Source organism: Erinaceus europaeus, chromosome X, assembly GCF_950295315.1.
Source record: "Erinaceus europaeus chromosome X, mEriEur2.1, whole genome shotgun sequence".
In the NCBI taxonomy this organism is placed as follows: Eukaryota; Metazoa; Chordata; class Mammalia; order Eulipotyphla; family Erinaceidae; genus Erinaceus; species Erinaceus europaeus.
In genome coordinates this window covers 73813319-73834331 of record NC_080185.1, presented here as the reverse complement: position 1 = coordinate 73834331, position 21013 = coordinate 73813319, and the positions used below count along the sequence as shown (strand labels likewise).

General features: G+C 38.7%; 1 protein-coding gene and 1 long non-coding RNA gene across 2 annotated transcripts in view; one reads left to right on the top strand and one right to left on the bottom strand.

The window, feature by feature from the left end:
• Positions 1–14946: 14946 nt before the first annotated feature.
• Positions 14947–20743, bottom strand: LOC132535779 (uncharacterized). Its single transcript, XR_009547486.1, has 4 exons — positions 20601–20743; positions 19633–19658; positions 16774–16852; positions 14947–15066 (listed from the first exon to the last, which is right to left on the bottom strand). It is a non-coding gene; the product is annotated as an uncharacterized LOC132535779 (long non-coding RNA).
• CHIC1 (cysteine rich hydrophobic domain 1) overlaps positions 20660–21013 on the top strand; it is a 77747-nt gene continuing 77393 nt past the window's right edge. The window contains exon 1 of the mRNA XM_007526065.3: positions 20660–20907. Within this exon, the coding sequence (XP_007526127.1) occupies positions 20660–20907 (248 nt within the window). The remainder of the gene's footprint in view (positions 20908–21013) is intronic.

The following is a 21013-nucleotide window of genomic DNA, read 5'->3' as shown; positions in this document are numbered from 1 at the left end:
ATAAAATAAAATAAAGTGTGGCTCATAAGCTTGCATAAAAGTAGCTAAACCGATAACTATCTAAGATTTTATGAGAACTATAGTGGTTATTGGTGTGTGTGTGGGGGTGACAACAGAAATTTGGTAGTAGATATGGTATAGATCTAATTTCATCTACCACTATTAAAAAATATTCTTGTCTTTCAACTTTTTTATTTATTAGGACAGAGATAAATTGAAATATATATATATACCACAAATTTTGGCAAACTTTCCCAGGAATTTGGATCCTTTGCCCAATTGTGTAATTGTTTGGATTATGGATTTGAGACTTTCTCATTCCCTAATCTAGACTGGAAGATGGTCAGAAACAGTGATGTCTTTTACTACACATACCCTCAGAGATCTTGTGAGCTCCAGCACATAGCACATAGAAAGCGGTTTCAGCAGCATATGCCACCATGGCACATGGGAGGTTTAGCCTCTGATAACTGCACAGCTATGCTAGGGAGGTTTTCACCTCTGATAGCTGATTCACAGATTCCACTATGAGGTTATGTCAGAAAAGATTTTTCCACCATTTATCTCCTGACTTGGTCCCCTACAAATTCCCCCCTACAAGTGGGAACGGGGGACTTGAACCTATGCATAGTAATATGTGTATTCAACAAGCTGTGCTACCACCTGGGCCCCTCATAAACCACTATTAAATCACGAGTAATTTTTTTAAAAAAATTTCAAGTGTGACTAAAGTAAGAAATCAGTCGGAGTACATTTTTGTTTCCTTTCAAAGATATATCTTTGATATTATTAAGAAAATCAGAATCTTGAGTATTCTTCCTTAGTTTGCTTTACAAATTTTAAATTGATAATTCAAATTAAAACTAATTTGTGGAACTACAAAATTATAATTTAAAAATAAATAGATGAATAATATGAAAAGGAAAGAAAATTAGAATCTTGAACACAACTACCTATTTTTGGATTGGGAGTTCATCTTCTCTTTCCTTATGAAAATCCTAGAAAAGGGGCTTATTTTCCATGGATTCTCCCAAGGGTGCAAATACTGGAGTTATAATGTCTTTCCTTGTTCCTCTTCACAGAACTATTTTTCATCATTCAGTTTATTGGAGGAATAATGGTTTACACTATATTTGTTGGCATTGGGTACAATTTCTCATCTCCCTGTGCCAGGTATCTGCAAAACACCCCCAAACCCCATCCACATCTTCCTTTTCCCTCCTTCCTGAATTGTTTGCCTTGATAAAATACATAATATCCGATTCAACTTTTACTTTTAGTTTTCCTTTTCTGTCCTTATGTCTTTCTCTTTTAAAAAATTCTTTATTGGGGGATTAATGGTTTATAGATGACAGTAAAATACAATAGTTTGTACATGCATAACATTTCCAGTCTTCCAAATAACAATTCAACCCCCACTAGGTCCTTCTCTGCCATCATGTTCCAGGAGCTGAACCCTCCCCTCACCCCACCTCAGAGTCTTTTACTTTGGTGCAATACACCAACTCCAGTCCAAGTTCTGCTTAGTGTTTTCCCTTATGATCTTGTTTTTCAACTTCTGCCTGTGAGTGAGATCATCCCATATTCATTCTTCTGTTTCTAACTTATCTCACTTACTATGATTTCTTCAAGCTCCATCCAAGATGGGGTGAATAAGGTGAAATCACCATTTTTAATTGCTGAGTAGTATTCCATTGTGTATATAGGCCACAGCTTGCTCAGCCACTCATCTATTGTTGGACACCTGGGTTGCTTCCAGGTTTTAGCTATTACAAATTGTGCTACTATGAACACAGGTGTACACAAATCTTTTCAGATGGGTATATTTGGTTCCTTAGGTTATATCCCCAGGAGAGGAATTGTAGGGTTATAGGGTAGGTCCATTTCTAGCCTTTTATAATGTGAGCGCTTAACCAGGTGCTCCACTGTCTGGCCCCTCATTTCTAGCCTTCAGAGAGTTCTCCAGACTGCTCTCCACAGGGGATGGATAAATTTACACTCCTGCTAGGAGTGCAGGAGGGTTCCTTTGTCCCCACAACCTCTCCAACATTTGTTACTGCTACCTTTTCTGATGTGACACTCTGACAGGAGTGATCTGGTATCTCATTGTTATCTTTATTTACATTTCTCTGACCATCAATGACTTGGAGCATTTTTTCATATGTTTGTTGGCCTTTTGGATCTCTTCTATGCAGAATGTTCTGCCCATATCCTTTCCCCATTTTTGGATGGGGTCATTTGTTTTCTTGTTGCTGAGTTTGGTGAGCTCTTTATATATTTTGGTTATTAACCTCCTGTCTGATGTTTGGCATGTAAGGATCTTCTTCCATTCTCTCTCTTTTTAAAATTTTATTTTATTCATAAAAAGGAAACACTGAAAAACCATAGGATAAAAGGGGTACAACTCCACACAATTCCCACCACCAGAACTCCATATCCCATCCCCTCCCTTGATAGCTTTCCTGTTCTTTAACCCTCTGAGAGTATGGACCCAGGGTCATTGTGGGGTGCAGAAGGTGGAAGGTCTGGCTTTTGTAATTGCTTCCCCGCTGAACTTGGGCATTGACAGGTTGATCCATGCTCCCATCCTGCCTCTCTATTTCCCTAGTGGGGCGGGGCTCTGGGGAATTGGAGCTCCAGGACACACTGGTGGAGTTGTCTGTCCAGTTTATTCCCTTTTGTTGCCCTTGTTGTTGTATTGTTTTAGTTATTATTGATGCTTTTGTTCTTGGGTAGGACAGAGAAATGGAGAGAGGGGAAGACAGGGAGTGGGAGAGAAAGACCTGCTTCACCTCTTGTGAAGTGACTCCCCTGCAGGAGGGAGCCCGAACTTGAACCTTACCCTGTTCCTTGTGCTTTGCACCACATGCGCTTAACCCACTGTGCTTCCGCTAGACTCCCAGGATCTTCTTCCATTCTGTGGGAGTTCTCTTTGGGTGGTGGCCTCTTTTGCTGTGCTGAAGTTTTTTTAATTTGATGTAGTCCCATCAGTTTACTTTTTATTTACTTTTCTTTGTAATTGGATTCATATCATTGAAGATGCCTTTAAATTTTAGACAGAAAAGAGCTCTGCCAATATTTTCCTGTAAGTATTTGATAGTCTGGTCTAACATCCAAGTCCTTAGTCTATTTGGAATTTACTTTTGTGTTTGGTGAAATATAGTGGTTCAGTTTCATTCTTCTGCATGTTTCAACCCCATATTCCCAACACTGTTTGTTGAAGAGACTCTCCTTTCCCCCATTTAATAGTCTGGGCACCTTTTGTCAAAGATTAGATGTCCATAGGAGTGGAGGCTGTCCTTGTCTCTTTACCACAAGGGTTATTGCCAAGGCTTGGAGCCTCCACCATCCCCAGTAGCCATTTCTTTCTTTTTGACACAGCATGAGAGACAGAAAAAGAGGAAGACAGATAAAGAGAGGAGAGATACCTGCAGCACTGCTCCACCACTTGTGAAACTAGCCTTCTGCAGGCAAGGATAGAGGACTAAAATTCTGATCCTTGCATATAACAACATGTATGTTCTATTGGCTGAGCCACCACCTATCCCCTTCTCAGTGCGTTAAGAAGGTAATCAATTCTCCCATTATTCATAGGAAAATTGAGGTGAGATCAGTCAGGTTAATTTCCAAAGACACGCAGCAAGGCATACTCATAAGAATGCTCAGTTAAGGGGAGTCGGGCGGTAGTGCAGCAGGTTAAGCGCAAGTGGCGTAAAGCACAAGGACTGGCATAAGAATCCTGGTTCAAGCCCCTGGCTTCCCACCTGTACGGGAGTGGCTTCACAAGCAGTGAAGCAGGTCTACAGGTGTCTTTCTCGCCCCCTCTCTGTCTTCACCTCTTCTCTCCATTTCTCTGTGTCCTACCCAACAACAACAATAATAACTACAACAATAATAAAACAACATGGGCAACAAAAGGGAAAATAAGTAATAAAAAAAGAATGCTCAGTTAAATAAAAATTATCTCCCTCAGTCTCTGCTGATAGATTCAAATTCAAAACACTCTATATGTCTGATATTTGAAGATGCACACAGCTCCTTAAATGGCAAGCAGGGCTGCCCCTAATTACTACGTAGTAATGCAACTTTATCCCCTTTTGTTTCCATCTCATCTGTTTTTGTTATGCTGAGTTAAGTGAGACTCCTAAAAGCAGCATAAGATTAGACTGTATTTTCTGACTTACCTCCCATTCTATACCTTTTAACAGATGAGTTTAAGCCTCTGATATTTAGTAAAATTATAAATTAAAATATCCTGACATCATTATTTTATACAGGCATTGAGTACTCTTATTTTTATGAGTTTCTTTTTATATTTTTTTATTTTATTGGATAAAGGCAGAGAGAATTGAAAGGGAAAAAGGAGATAGAAAAGGAGAAAGACTAGGGAGTCGGGCAGTAGCGCAGCGGGTTAAGCACTCCTTACACCAGTGTAAGGATCCCGGTTAGAGCCCCCGGCTCCCCAACTGCAGGGGAGTCGCTTCACGGGCAGTGAAGCAGGTCTGCAGGTTTCTATCTTTCTCTCCCCCTCTCTGTCTTCCCCTCCTCTCTTCATTTCTCTCTGTCCTATACAACAACAATGACATCAGTAATAACTACAACAATAAACAAGAAGGACAACAAAAGGGAATAAATAAATAGATATAAAAAATTAAAAAAAGAAAAGGAGAAAGAGAGGCCAGGCTGTGGCACACCTGGTTAAGTGCATACATTAGAGTGCACAGGGACCTGGGTTCAAGCCCCTGGTCCCCACCTGCATAGGGAAGCTTCACAAGTGGTGAAGCAGGGCTGCAGGTGTCAGTCTCTCTCCCTATCTTTCCGTTCCTCTCAATTTCTCTGTTTCTATCCAATAATAAATAAATAATAAACAAATTTTTAAAAGAGAGGAGAAAGACACCTGCAGCACTACTTCACTACTGTGAATTTTCCCTCCTGCAGGTGGGGGGTGGGTGGGGACTTGAACCAAGGTCCTTACAACATGGTAATATGTGCACTTAACCAGGTATGTCAACACCTGGCCACTATTTTTTATGAGTTTCTTTAGAGCTTTTTGTAGAATTGGCTTAGTGGTGATAGATTCCTTCAGTTTTTCATTGTCTGAGGTTTTCATCCTTCCATCCTGTCCAATTAAAGTCTGACAGGATAGAATACTCTTGATTGGTAGCCTTTCTTGTTGAACATTTTAAATATCTTGCCATTCCTTTCTGGCTTTTAGAGTTCTGTTGAAAGACCTGCTGATAGTTTTATGGTTTTCCTGTTTGTGACTTTTTGTACTCCTCTTGCTACCTTCAGGATTCCTTCCTTATCGTTGGTCTTTGGCAAATTAATTATAATACGTCTTAGTGTGTGCAACTTTGGGTTTATTCTGTTTGGAGCAGATGTCTTTATCTTAGTTTGTTATTTTTTAGCATTTTATTGAGTAGTTAATATTGTGTGTGTGTGTGTGTGAGAGAGAGAGAGAGAGGGAGGGAGGGAGAGGGAGAGAGAGAGAGATGGGGGAAGGAGAGGGAGAGGGAGAGAGAGAAAGATATTTAATAATGATTAACAAGATTGTACGATAAGGAGGGTTACAATTCCACACAATTCCCACCACTAGAGTTCTGTATCCCATCTCCTCCACTGGGAGGTTTACTATTCTTTATCCCTGTGGGAGTATGGATCCAAGATCTTTATGGAGTGCAGAAGGTGAAAGGTCTGGCATCTGTAATTGCTTCTCCACTGGACATGAGCATGGGCATTGGTAGGTTGATCCATACTCCCAGCCTGTTTTTTTAAATTAATTTATTTTTATTGGGGATGGGGTTAATGATTTACAGTCAATAATAAAATACAGTAACAAAAAACAAAATACAGTAGTTTGTACATGTATAACATCTCTCCATTTTCCATATAACAATTCAGCCCTCTCTAGGTCCTCTGACATCATGTTCCAGAACCTAAATTCTCCCCTCCACCCTAGAGTCCTTTACTTTGTTGCAATACACCAAACCCAGTCCATGTTCTGTTTTATGTTTTCTTATTTTTCAACTTCTTTTTAAAAAATTACTATTGGTGATTAAATAATAATCGACAAAATTGTGGGATAAGAGGGCTACAGTTCATACAGTCCCCACCACCAGCGTACCATATTCATCCCCTCCATTGAAAGATTCCCTATTCTTTATCCTCTGGAAGTATGAACCAAAAACAGGGTGCAGAAGATCATAGGTCTGCTTTCTTTAATTGCTTCTCTGCTAGACATGGGCATTGGCAGGTTGAGACATACCCCCAGGCTGCCTCTACCTTTCCCTAGAGTGGTAGGGCTCTGGGGAGGTGGGGTTCCAGAACACATTGGTGAGCTCCTCTGCCCAGGGAAGGCAGGCCACTCCCAAACTGTTTTATAATTCAGTGGTTGATAAATGGGTACAAATTTTTTATCTCTCATTATAGATGTCTTAAAACCATTCTCACTCTCAAATTATGTTCTTTCCCACCATCATGTACCAGGATCTTAACACCTTCTCCACCCTACTCCTTTTCCTTCCTACCTCAGAGTTCTTTGCTTTGGTGCAATACACCAAACCCAGTGGAAATTTTGTGTTTTCTCTTTATATCTTTGTTTCTCTTTTACATATATATATATATATTTATTTATTTTTATTTACTTACTTTCCCTTTTGTTACCCTTGTTTTTTATTGTTGTTGTAGTTATCATTGCTGTTGTTGATGTTGTCATTGTTGGATAGAACAGAGAGAAATGGAGAGAGGAGGGGAAGACAGAGACGGGGAGAGAAAGATAGACACCTATAGACCTGCTTCACCGCTGTGAAGCGACTCCCCTGTAGGTGGGGAGCTGGGGCCTCAAACCGGTATCCTTATGCCAGTCCTTGGGCTTTGCACCACGTGTGCTTAATCCACTGCACTACCGCATGACTCCCATGATTTTATTTCTTAAGTCCCACCGTTGAATGAGGTCATTCAGCATTCTCCTTCTCTTTTTGGCTTATCTCATATACCATAATTCCTTCTATTTCCATCCAAGATGAGGCAAAAGAGATGAGCTCATAGAGTTTAACAACTGTATAGCATTCCATTGTGTATATGTAGTGCAAATTCCTAAGTCACTAAACTATCTTTGAGCATCTGGGTTGATTCTAAGTTTGGACTGTCACAAAGTGTGCTTAGGTGTTTTATATGCCTTATATTAGAGTTATAAACCACAGTATATAATCCTGTGGTATATATACACAATGGAATACTACTCAGCTATTTAAAATGATGAATTCACCATCTTCACCTCATATTCACTTCAAGATAGAGCTTGAAGGAATCATGTTAAGTGAAAGAGAAGGATGAATATGGGATGATCTTACGTATGGGCAGAACTTTAAAAAAAGAGGGGACCAGGTGGTGGTGAACCTGGTTAAGCGCACATATTATAGTGCACAAGGACACAGGTTCAAGCCCCCAACCCCCACCTGCAAGAGGAAAGCTTTGCAAATGGTGCAGCCTCCTACTCTCTATCTCCCCCTCCCCTCTCAATTTATCTCCGTGCATATCCAATAATAAATAAAAATAAAAAAGAACAGAAAGGGGAAACACAAAGTAAAACTTGGACTTGCAACTTGGTGTTATATTGCATCAATGGAATGGAATCCCATGATGTATTGCATCAATGGGATGGAAGGCAGAATGGGGGTTAGGGGATGGGCTTTCAGGTCCTGGTACATGATGATGGACCTAATATAGGAGTGAGAGTGTTTTATAGACACCTATCTTGATGAGATGAGAAATCTTACCCATGTGCCAACAACTGTACAGTAAACCATTAACCTCCACAAAAAAAAAAAAGAGAAAAAAAGTTGACATTGTAGTAGCATTCAGGACAAAATGGGTAGGACTGAAGTGATTATGCTAAGTGAAACAAATAAAGGGTGAAAGACAACTACCAGATGGTTTCACTCATCTATGAAGTGTAGATTATTTATAAAATGGAAATATTGACAAGACCATATAGGATAAGAGAGGTACATTTCCACACAGTGCCCACCCTCAGAGCTCCATATACAATCCCCTCCGTTGGTAATTTCATTTTTCTGTAAGGAATCTCCATATAGTCTTCCAAAGGGGCTGTACCAGTTTGCATTTCTCCCAGTATCTTAGCAGAGACCCCCTTCCTGCACAACCTTGTCAACACCTATCATTTCCTGTCTTGTTGATGTAAGCCATTCTTTCAGGTGTGAGATGTTATCTCAGTGTGGTTTTAATTTGCATTTATCTAATGACAGGTGAAGTACAGCATGTCTTCATATTTCGGTGGGCCATGTGTATCTTTTCAGTAGAAAACTGTCTACTTAATTCTTTGACTCACTTTATTATTATTTTATTTTCTTTCATAGATATGTACCATTTCTTTATAGATGTTTGATATCAGTCATTTGTCAGATGTGTGATGTGCAAATATCTTCTCCCATTTGCTAAGTTGCCTGGTTATCCTTGTGTAGATTGCCTTCGGTGTGCAGAATGTTTTTAGTTTGATGTAGTCCTATTTATTTACTCTTGTTTTCATTTCCCATGCGAATGGGCTTGAGTTTCCAAATACATTACTGATGTAAAGATACTGCCAAGTTTCGCCAGTGTTTTATTCTATATATTTTAGAGTTACTGGTCTAATATCTGGACAATTTTGATTTGATTTTGGTATGCTGTGTTAAGTGGTAGCATAATTTCACTTTTCTACATGTGATTGTCCAATTTCCCCTGCACCATTTGTTAAAGAGACCTTCTCTGCTCCCACTGAATCTTTTTGGCCCCTTCCTCCTCTATTAGGTGGCTGTACACATGTAGGCTCATTTTTGGGCTATCAGTTCTGTTCCACTGATTCAAGCATCCATTTTTATTCCAGTACCAACTGTTTTTATTTACTTTACTTTGTAGTATAAGCTGAAATTATGGAGCACTATACTTCCATTTTTTCCCTTTTTCCTTAAAAGTGCTTTGATTATTCGTGTTTTCTAGTAGTTCCACTAGAATTTTTAGACAAGTTGTTCAATGCCCTTTAAAAATGGCACTGAGATCTTGATAGGGATTACAATGAAACTGCAGATTATGTCATTCTCCATTTCTTCTAACAATGCCCTATAGTTTTCCTTATAAAGGTCCTTAACCTCCTTCATGAGTTCAGTTGTAAATGGGATTGAGTTTTTTATTTCCCTTTCTTCTGACTCACAATCACCAAAGAGTGAAAGCAGCCTAAATGCTCATCAACAGATGACTAGCACAGGCGGGTGGAGGAGTCGGGCAGTAGCACAGCGTGCGAAGCGCAAAGACAGGCTTAAGGATCCAAGTTCAAGCCCCTGGCTCCCCACCTGCAGGGGGATCGCTTCACAAGTGGTGAAGTAGGTCTGCAGGTGTTTATCTTTCTCTCCTCCTCTCTGTCTCCCCTCCCCTCTTGATTTCTCTCTGTCCTGTCCAAGAACATCAATGGCAACAATAACAATAGCAACAACAAAAAGGGCAACAACAAAATGGGAAAAAATGGCCTACAGGAGCAGTGGATTCATAACGCAGGCACCGAGCCCCAGCAATAACCCTGAAGGAAAAAAAAAACACCACCAGATGACTGGCTAAAGAAGGTAAGGGATATAGAAATCATGGAGTACTCCTATGCAATCAAAAAGGTGACACTGTGTCCTTTGGGACAAAATGGATAGAATTGGAGGTGATTATGCTCAGTGGAATAAAAGATAAAAGATAACTACCAAATGATTTCACTCATATGTGCAGTCTAGAGAATTGATATACATAAATTTGCAAAGAAAGAAGAAAAAAAGCAATTTATTTTTAAAAAATTTATTCAGTGATTTAATATTTACAAAATTATGAAATAACAGGAATAAATCAATACCATTCCTAGCACCACAGTTCTGTGTCCCTATTCCTTCCACTGGAAACTGCAGTGATTCTCCCAAGGTCACAGATATGGGTTGACTATTACATATATATTTTCCTATAGTCCTGCCTTCTCTTCCTTTCTATGCCACATCTGCACCTACAACTACTTCTGGATGTCCTTCTTATTTTCCTCTACTCTCTCTGGGTCCTGATGGAATTGGGTTTCAGAGCCCTCTAGTCATCTTACCCTAACAATTCCTCCACTCTCTGAGGGTACAGAACATTCTTTAAGGGGTACAGAAGGTGGGAGTTCTGTCTTCTGCAATTGCTTCTGCACTGGACATGGACGTTGGCAGGTTGATCCATACCCCCAGCCTGAAATAAACTGTTGCCAACACTTTGTGAGAACTATGGTGTTACTTTTGGGATGTGGGAGAGTGGGGACACAGACCTTTGGTGTTAGGTACAGTGTGTAATTATACCCTGCAATCTTACAATCTTGTACCCCACTATTAATCACAAATAAAACATGGAAAAAAACATGAAGAAATGGAGAGATGTTTCAGGTTCATGCACTGGACGAACTAACACAGTTAAAATGACCATCCTAGTGGATCAATATTTAGATTCAATGCAATCCCTAACAAAGCCACACTACATTTCTTTAAGGGAATAGATCAAATGAAACAGAAGTTTACCTGGAGCCATAAGAGATCCAGGATATGCAATGTAGTCTTGAGGGGGGAAAAAGGAACAAGATTGGAAATGTCATGGTTCCTGACTTTAAACTATACTAGTATTCTATAGTAATCAAACCTGCAAGGTACTGGAACAAAAACAGACACACAGATCAGTGGAATAATGGGGCTCTTATTTGAGAGCCCAGTAATAAGTGCTCAGGTATACGGAAGTTAATTTATGATAAAGGGACCCAGACATTAAGTGGAGAATGGAGTCTTTTTAGTCAATGGTGTTGGGAAAATTGGGTGGTAACATACAAAAGAATGGAACAGGAGCACCACATCTTACCGTGCGTGAAAATAAACTCAAATTAATTATAAAAAAACTTGAATGTTAGACTCAAAACTATCAAGTACATAAGAGAAAACAGTGGCAGAACAACCCATGGTGTCTGATACAGAAATTTATTTCAAGATTCAAGACAACAGCAGGGAAAACAAAAGCAAAAATATATCAACTGGATTAGATCAAGTTGAAAAGCTTCTGCAAAGCAAAAGGAACCATCACACACACACACAAAAGACACTACTGAATGAGAGAAAAAATTAACATGTCATACATCAGACAAATGACTGATTAAAAAAAACATGTAAAAGAGCTCAAAAAACTCAGAAGCACCAACAAAGACTCACTAAAAATGGTGGAGGCGGCCTGGAGAAACAGCATGATGATTATGGAAACAACTTTCAGGCCTGAGGCTTTGATGTCCCCAGTTCAATCCCTAGCACCATCACAAACCAGAGCTGAGCAGTGCTCTGGCATCTCTGTCTCTGCATCTCTCTCATTAAAACAAATAAGTAACTATTTTAAAAACTGGAGGAGAATATGTGAAGTCTCTTCACCAAAGAAGAGACTTAGTTGGTCAATGAGAACTTATAAACTACTCATTGTTAATAGTTATCAGAGAAATGCATATCAGGACAATAGTGATATTAACTCAATAATGAGAATGGCTATAACAAAGACACTGAAATAAATACGGTATTATAGGTGTGTCTAGTGGGGGAGAAAAAAATGACTCTGATATACTGTTAAAATATAAATTAATACAAACTTCTTCGGAAAAGGTCTGGAGATTGCATAAAAAAGAAACTAAAAAATGGAAATACCATATGATCCAATAATGCCACTACTAGGTAATTATGAATTATATAAAACATTAATTTGAAAGTATATAAGCATCCCTCTATTCACAAAAGCATTTGTCACAGTACCTGGAAGATGAAATCAATTCAAAAGCCCATAAACAGAGGACAGGATAAAGAGAAGTGTGTGTGTGTGTGTGTGTGTGTGTGTGTGTGTGTGTGTGTGGTCCATCCCAGTAAAATAATACAGTGCTATTAAAAAAAAACATTGGGAGTTGGGCGGTAGCACAGCGGGTTAAGCACAGGTAGTGCAAAGCGCAAGGATTGGTGTAAGGATCCCGGTTCAAGCCCCCGGCTCCCCACCTGCAGGGGAGTCGCTTCACAAGCAGTGAAGCAGGTCTGCAGGTATCTATCTTTCTCTCCCCCTCTGTCTTCCCCTCCTCTCTCCATTTCTCTCTGTCCTATCCAAAACGACGGCATCAATAACAACAACAATAATAACTACAACAACAAGGGCAACAAAAGGGAATAAATAAATACATTTTTAAATGCTTTATAAAAAACATTAAGTTCTGTCTTTTGGGATGAAATGGATACAACTTGAGGTGTTTACGTCATATAGGTCAGAAGGAGAAATACAATACTGGATGATCTCATCCATATGTGTAAAATAAAGAAAAATGCATAGAAACTGACGAAGTGAAATATATAATCAAACCCAGAAACTAGGACTGAGTATCAGAGATTACTAGTAGGAAAAGTAATGGAAAGGAGGGAGGAGGCCCAATGATATGCTAGAGTAAGATTGGCAATTTATTATGAATATTTTAAAGAGATGTGAAATTGTACCCCTACAACACAAAGTGTCATATAAATCAATATTACCTTAATAAAAAAAGAAAAGTACCTTAAAAAGCTGATAAAGCTGTTCAACAAATATGGACAAGTGTCCAACACCACCAGTACCAGAGAAAACAATTAAAACGACAAATCATCACCCATTAGATTGTACAAATCTTAAAATCTGATAATATTAAGTGATGGTAGTAGTATAGGAAAAGAGGATACTCTCAGTGTCTACTGGTATAAATTGGTTAAAATAGTTTAAAAGAGAAATTTTAGGGAATCACTTAACAATGAACAAATCCCATGATCCAGCAATTCTACATGTCAAAGAAACACAAGCATACGCACACCCATTTTTTTCCTTTGAACATTGTCTTAAGTTTATTAAAGTTTTTTTAATTGGAGGATTAATGTTTTACACTCAACAGTAAATACAATAGTTTGTACATGCATAACATTTCCAGTTTTCCAAATAACAATACAACCCCCACTAGGTGCACACCAAATTTGCACTACATATTTACAGAACTGTTTGTAACAGCAAATACTGGAGAAGATCTGAATATCCAGCATTGGTGAGCAGTTAAAACTAACATGTAAAAAGCTTCAAAATACACTGTTTGTTGATATTAATCAATATGTAGACCAAAACATAAAATCTATTTCACTTCAAAATAAGAATAAAACTCATGCTAGTATACAAATACATATATATGTACACACACACAAGAAAAGTTTATGAAATGGATTAACAGTGATTACTGGGAGAGGAACAAACCAGGTAAATTGTATTTGTTTTCCAGGAGAATGTTATGTTCATGCATTATTTGTAATGCATGGATATAAATAAAAATTTAAATAATATTAAATCAGAGTTGGTGGTTGGATATATATATATGTATATATATATATATTCTATATACTAAGTGTTCATTTATTCAGCAAGTCTAAAACTGCAGCCCCTCAAGTATATTAACTATTTTTAAATGGGGCAGAACGTTTGAAAAAAGATTTCATTGAAGAAGGTATATAAATAGACAAAAAATATATAACAAGATGATCGATATTATTAGCCATTAAGGTATACAAAACTACAAATGTACAGCACTTCATACTCATAGTGATTAGCTGCAGTAAAAAAGAAGTATAGATAATACCATTATGGAGGGGATGTGGAGAAAATGGAATTTTCATACATTTCTAGTGGAATGAAAACTGAGTTACTTTGGACAACAGTTTGATAGTTTCCTACATTCCACAGTCTTATCAAATGACCCAGAAATCCCACCCATAAGCATCTACCCTAGAGAAAAAAAAAATACGTTAACATAGGGGAATTGGGCGGTAGCGCAGCGGGTTAAGCGCACATGGCGCAAAGCGCCAGGACCGGCATAAGGATCCTGGTTCCAGCCCCTGACTCCCCACCTTCAGGGGTGTCGCTTTACAGGCGGTGAAGCAGGTCTGCAGGTGTCTATCTTTCTCTCCCCCTCTCTGTCTTTCCCTCCTCTCCATTTCTCTTTGTCCTATCTAACAATAACTACGTCAACAACAACAATAATAATAACTACTACAACAATGAAAAACAACAAGGGCAACAAAAGGGAAAATAAATAAATTAAAAAAATAAAAATATGTTAACATAAACCCATGTATGTGAATTTTCATAATATATAATAGATGAAACTAACTCAAAGTCATCCATTAGTGAATGGAAAACAAAACATAATATCCTTATAAGGACATACTATTTACTTATTTGAAAGAATGAAATACTCATACAAGGCACAATGCAAACTAATCTCAAAATCATCATGCTAAGTAAAAGAAGCTAGACAAAAGAAACCACAGATGGCTGAATTTATTTGAAATGTCTAGAAAAAAAATCAATAGACACAAAAGTAAATTGTTTCCTGGGGCTAGAGGTGAGAACAGGGTAATGACTGAAAATGGGACAGTGAATCCTTTTGAAGATAAAGAAAATGTTCTAAAATTAGTTTGTGGTGATAGTTGTACAAGCCTGTAAATTTACTAAAGTCATCAGACTTTCGTGAAGTTTCTCAGCAGAAAGTAGAGGACCAGAGAGAGTGGAATGACAGGCACAATGAAAATGCTTAAATGCCAGTTATGAATATTTGATCCAGCAAAATCACCATTCAGATATGAGGATTAAATAAAGGTCTTCTCAGATACAAAGAATCTAATGGAGTTTGTTACTATCAGAGCTATTTTACAAGAATTTGTTGAAAGGTGTTACACACACACAAAAAAACCCCCGCAAAATCTTAAGCAAGTTGAAAAACAGTAAAACAGAACCAGAAATATAAACAATAAGAGGCAATGATAGCCTTACTTATGAATCAAAAACACTGAATGACTGGATAAATATAAAATCAGGTTCCTCACCTGCACTGCTGGTGGGAATGTCAATTGGCCCAACTCCTGTGGAGAGCAGTCTGGAGAACTCTCTGAAGGCTAGAAATGAGGGGCCAGACAGTGGAGCACAATTTGTAATAGCCAAAACCTGGAAGCAACCCAGATGTCCAACAACAGATGAGTGGCTGAGCAAGCTATGGTCTATATACACAATGGAATACTACTCAGAAATTAAAAATGGTGATTTCACCTTCTTCACCCCATCTTGGATGGAGCTTGAAGAAATCTTAACACATCATTTATGGCAAGAGACACATTATCCAAACAAAAGGAAATAAAGAAATAAGGATATTATATGTAGTCAACCCACATCTATGACCCTGGGAGAACCATAGCCATTACAGCTGGCGGGGGAGTGGGGGCACAGAACTTTGGTAGTGGAAGTGGTATGGAATTATACCCCTATTATCTTATAATTTTGTAAGTCACGATTAATTAGCTGTTGAAAAATTTTTAAATGATTTTAAGTGAAGCCATAGATAAGATAAATTTAACAGAAACATCATACAAAGGAAACAAAGACACCTCTTTCCAAATGCACTTGCAACATTCTCAAGAATTGCCTATACCCTTGGGACATAAAGAGAGTCTTAAAATATGTTTATAATAAAATCACTGAAAGTATATTTTCATATCATGATAGTATGGGGTTAGAAACAAGCCACAAAAAATGTGAAGGAGAAACTTCAAAAATGTGGAGATTAAAAAATATGATTCTCACTAACATTTGGGTTACTGAAGGAATCAAGGGAAATGAAAAATTATCTGGGTAGCAATGACAATGAAAAGACAAGCTATGAACACAATGGGGCACAGAAAAAATGGAAATTAGAGGGATATTCATAACAATGCATGCCCACATTAACAAGGAAAACAGCAAATGAATAACCTAGGATACCAGTTGAAGGAACTAGAAAAAGGGCAAAAAGAGATACAAAAGGCAACATAAAGAGTGAATATTAAAAAATAAGAGTATAAATAAATGAAAATGGTGATACAAAGGATAAAAAAAAAACTTAGAGCTCATTCTTTTTAAGGATAAAGAAAATAGAGAGGCCAAGCGGTGGCATACCTAGTTGAGTGTACACATTACAGTGAGCAAGGACCCAGGTTCAAGCCCCTGGTCCCCACCTGCAGGGGAAAAGTTTCACAAATGGTGAAGCAGGGCTGCAGGTGTCTCTCTCTCTCTCTCTCTCTCTCTCTCTCTCTTCCCTCTCAATTTCTCTCTCTGCCTCTACCCAATAATAAATAAATAAATAAAATTAGTTCCTGTTTAAAAAAGGATACAGAAAATAGGTAAACAGCTTGCTAGGCTCACCAAGAAAAAAGAGAAAGATGTGATAAAAAGTAATTAGAAATGTGAGAGTTAAAATTATAATTGACAATACAAAAGTACAAAAGATTATAACAGAATATTATGAGCATCCATTGGCCAAAAAAAAAAAAAAAGAAAAAAGAAAAAAATGGGACGAGCAAGATGAAATGGACACTAGAATCATACCACCTTCTTCTTTTTCAAAATTTTTATTTATAAAAAGGAAACACTGACAAAAACTATAGTATAGGAGGGGTACAACTCCACATAATTCGCATCACCAGAACTCCGTATTCTATCCCCTCCCCGATAGCTTTCCTATTCTTTATCCCTCTGGGAGTATGGACCCAGGGTTATTGTGGAATGCAGAAGGTGGAAGGTCTGGCTTCTGTAATTGCTTCTCTGCTGAACATGGGCATTGGCAGGTCGATCCATACTCCCAACCTGCCTCTCTCTTTGGGATATAATCTCTTCCCTGACCCAGCTTTCTGGTCTTTTCCAGCCATGGCATCTTCTCCCCAGACAATAACTCGGATCCACCTGCATATCAGATGTCAGGCTCAGGAAAAAAAGAAAAGAAAAGAAAAGAAAAACTAGTATAGTCATGGGCTCTTCGGAATATAACTAAAATAGGACTACTAACTATCTACAAAATGGAGACCCCAACTCTTCATCTGCACTATTCCAGCCTTTAGGTTCACGATTAGTCAACAATTTGTTTGGCTCTATATGTTAATCCTTTTTTTTGCCACCAGGTTCCAGATACTAACATGATGCCAACGAGACTTCCCTGCACAGATGACCCCATCATACCACCTTCTCAGATTAACCCAAGAAGAAACAGTTCAAACAGGCCTACCATTAGTGCATAAATTGAATCAATATTCAATTCTCCCCAAGAACAAATGTCCAGAGCCAGGTAGCTTTACTAATGAAGTCTACAAAACATTCAAAGAAGAACTAACATTCATCCTACTCAAACTGCCCCCCCCCAAAAAAAGCACATACATTGCCATGCACGAGGACCTGGGTTCAAGCTTCCAGTCCCCACCTAGAGTGGAGAAGCTTCATGAATGGTAGAGCAGGCTGCAGGTCTCAGTCAGTCTCTCTCTCTCTCTCTCTCTCTCTCTCTCTCTCTCTCTCATTGTCCCTATCATAAACAAACACAAAATATTAAAGGGAATTATATAAAAGGAAAATACTGAATGTTATCTCATGTGCAGGAAATTAAAAAAAAAAAAGCAAGGGACTAAATAAACTCAAATGAAGATGAGACTTTGGTCTAGAACTCCAGAGCTGAGGTTTTCAAAGGGAACTGGGGGAGGAGGGATGAGTACCAAAGGAGAGCATCCAGTGGAACTGGTGGAGGGATACTGGTGTTTTGAAGAGGAGTGAGGTTTTGGCAAGACATTTTTTTTTCTTTATTGGAGGAATTAATGGTTTACAGTCGACAGTAAAATACATGTGTAACATGTGTAACATTTCTCAGTTTTCCACATAATACTCTAACCCCTCACCTAGGTCCTCCTCTGCCATCATGTTCCAGGACCTGAACACTCCCCATCACCACCACTGCCCCAGAGTCCTTTTCTTTGGTGCAGTATATTAACACATTGTAAAGAGGTGGAAAATCATACTTTGGAAACATATTCATATAAGCCAAGATTACCTCAAAAACAAATAAAACTATTAATCATAAAGAAAAAAAGAAAAACTGGTGCAATATGTTGATTTGATCTGAAGTCTAAGGCATTTCACTCTCTAAATGACACATAGCACAATAGTAATACCTAAGACAAGTAGATATACAGCCAGAGGCTCTTATGAAGTATTTTATTATTCTATATATTTCATTAGAACTAGTGACTAGTGGATAAAGGCCTACAGACTATTAAAAATTAGATTTGGGGGCCAGGCAGTGGTATACCTGGTTAAGAGTACACATGACAGTGTGTAAGGATCCAGGTTCAAGCCCCCGGTTCCCACCTGCAGGAGGAAAGGTTCACTAATGGTGAAGTAGGGTGGTGAAGTAGGATTACAGGTGTCTCTCTATCTCTGTCCCTCTTTATCTGCTCCTCTCCTTTCAATTTCTCTGTCCCTATTCAATAATAATAATAAATAATAGCTGAATTTGTTCCTTATTGATATGGTTGGAGCTTTCTTAAAACTGTATTTTTGTTTCATCACGGCTTCATCTCTCCAGATGGAGTATTTTAGATAGAAAAAGAGATAGACATATTGAGTGAGATAAGCCAAGAAGAGAAGGGCAAATATCAAATGATCTCACTTATTATTGAGATTTAATAAGTAGGCAGAGAGGGAGAGCACAAAGTCAAACATGGACTGAACATGGTGTATTGCACCAAAGCAAAGGACTCTGGGGAAAGAAGGATAGGAAAAAAAAAACAAAAAACTTTGGAGGCCTATTACATAATGAAACTATGCGTATGTCAGTGATTGCACTGTAAAGCATTAACACCCTCCATAAAAAGAAAAGAAAAGAAAAATATAGAGAGAGTGACATAGCATAGAATCTTCCCCAATGTGGAAGTCAGAGGCTCAAACACGGGTGATGTACATGGTGAAGCAGTTGGCTTCCTAAATGAACTATCTCACTGGCAGCAGCTAACTTTTAAAGTTCCTAAATAGGTGGTCAGGAAGATACCCCACGGGCATCACATATGCCTTGCCATGTGTGTGACCTGGATTGAAGTTCTGGTACTGCATGAGAGTTCCATAACACCAAGAAGTGTCTCTACTTCTTTTTCTGCCTCTCTATCTGAATGGAAAAACTATTGCGAGTAGTGAAATCATACTTCTGAGTCTCTGCCACCACCAGCACCACCTCAAAAGTTCTGAAATAATCAAGTTTTTAGTACAACAAATTCTTTTCACCTTATAGCATAACTCCTAACTCCTAAATAACGATGGCTTGATCAGTACCTCCCTAATTTTTAAACACTGCTATAGTGCTAATATAAAGTTCATTCTAAAGTATAGCTATCTATGTTTGTTTTTCCAATTTCACTATCAAATTTGAATACAGTTGTAGTACAGCAGAAAAAGCAGTGAAGCTGATAGAAGAATACCTGGATTACAGTTACTTTATTACTTAGCAGTTGTAGAACTTTACTGTCTTAATGATCCTTAAATTAAGACACAGATTTCTATGCCACTGCCTAGTATGAGATACTATGTGGTCTTTACACCATTTTAGTGTGTGTGGAGAACCCGGAATAGAATATGTGAAATGGAAATATTTGGTCACCATAGACCTCAATAAATTACTTCCACTTTCTAAGACTTGGTTTTGCCCTCTGTAAAATATGTGATTCTTACCTCACAGGACTGTGCAAAGTCAGTGTCTGGAAAATAAATAGCACTGATTACTATTTCCTTAGATTACTATTTCCTTAGATCTCCCTCCCCCAAAGAAAACTCTCCCTTCAAAATTCAAACATCTTTCAAGAAATATTCTAAAAGACACCACTCCACAAAGCAACTTTCCAAGCAACTTCAAACAATATAGCCTTTTGGCTTAACAGTACTGGATTTTTGGAATCAGAAGAGCCCCCCGAAGTTGAAAAATAAATTTGTCATTTAGTTACTGGATGAAGCTGAATACTTTATCCTCTCTGCATCTAGGTTTCCCACCAGTAAAATAAGATCACTGTGGTACATATCTGACACTGCAAATACTACGTTGCCAAAGTAGACACAGGATAGAACTTCAAAAGAAAAATGAATATTCTTTATCTTTAGGATAAAAAGCGATTCAATTTTAAAAAGGTAGAAGGGGTAATAGAGCGTTTTCTCTTCAGTTAACCCAATAAAAATGCTGACCCTGCCTCCCCAAGAATGTGACAAAGTTACAGAGCAATAATCTTTTAAACTGTAATTCTGAATGTAAGAGATCGAGATATTCAGGATAAAGTTCTAATCTCACTTTCACAGAATATGATTTCCCTGGAGGGGTATAATACTATTAATGTGGAAGGAGAAAGAGAGAGAAAAAAAAAGAGAGAGAGAGGGAGGAGAGGATATAAATTTCCCTGATACAAGCAGCAGATTCCCAGAGTTGCATAACAGCACCTGCATACCGGACCTCGATAATTCCCTAGAGTTCACCTCTAACGCCCCCCTTCCGTTAGAGTCGCGCAAGCGTACACTGATACAGCTAACTCTTCCTTGTTTCCCCGCCTCCGTTCCCCCCTCCCATTATCTGCCCCAGCACGCAGGCGCATCTCTTCAAATGCTGTCCCCACCCCAATCGTCTTTTCTTTTCGTTCCCCCTCCTCTCCCAGCACCTCAGTAGGTTCAAAGTCTCGGTGAGTGTGGCCGCCGCCACGCTCACGGAGGTCACGTGATGAGCATCCTGCTGCCCAACATGGCGGAGTTCGACACCATCTCGGAACTGGAGGAGGAGGAGGAGGAAGAAGCGGCAACGTTATCGTCGTCGTCGTCGTCGGTATCAGGGACCGAGGATGACGAAGAAGATGAGGAGGAGGAAGAGGAGGAGGAGACGCCGCCCCCGCCTCGGGTAGTAAGTGAGGAGCATCTGAGGAGATATGCCCCAGACCCTGTATTGGTGCGCGGCGCCGGCCACATCACTGTGTAAGCGAGTGGGGTTATATGCATGGGGTTTGGGAGGAGTGAAATTTGACTGCAGAGGAACAAGAAGGTGTTCTAAGGAACAGTGATATGGGGGAGTGCTGACAAG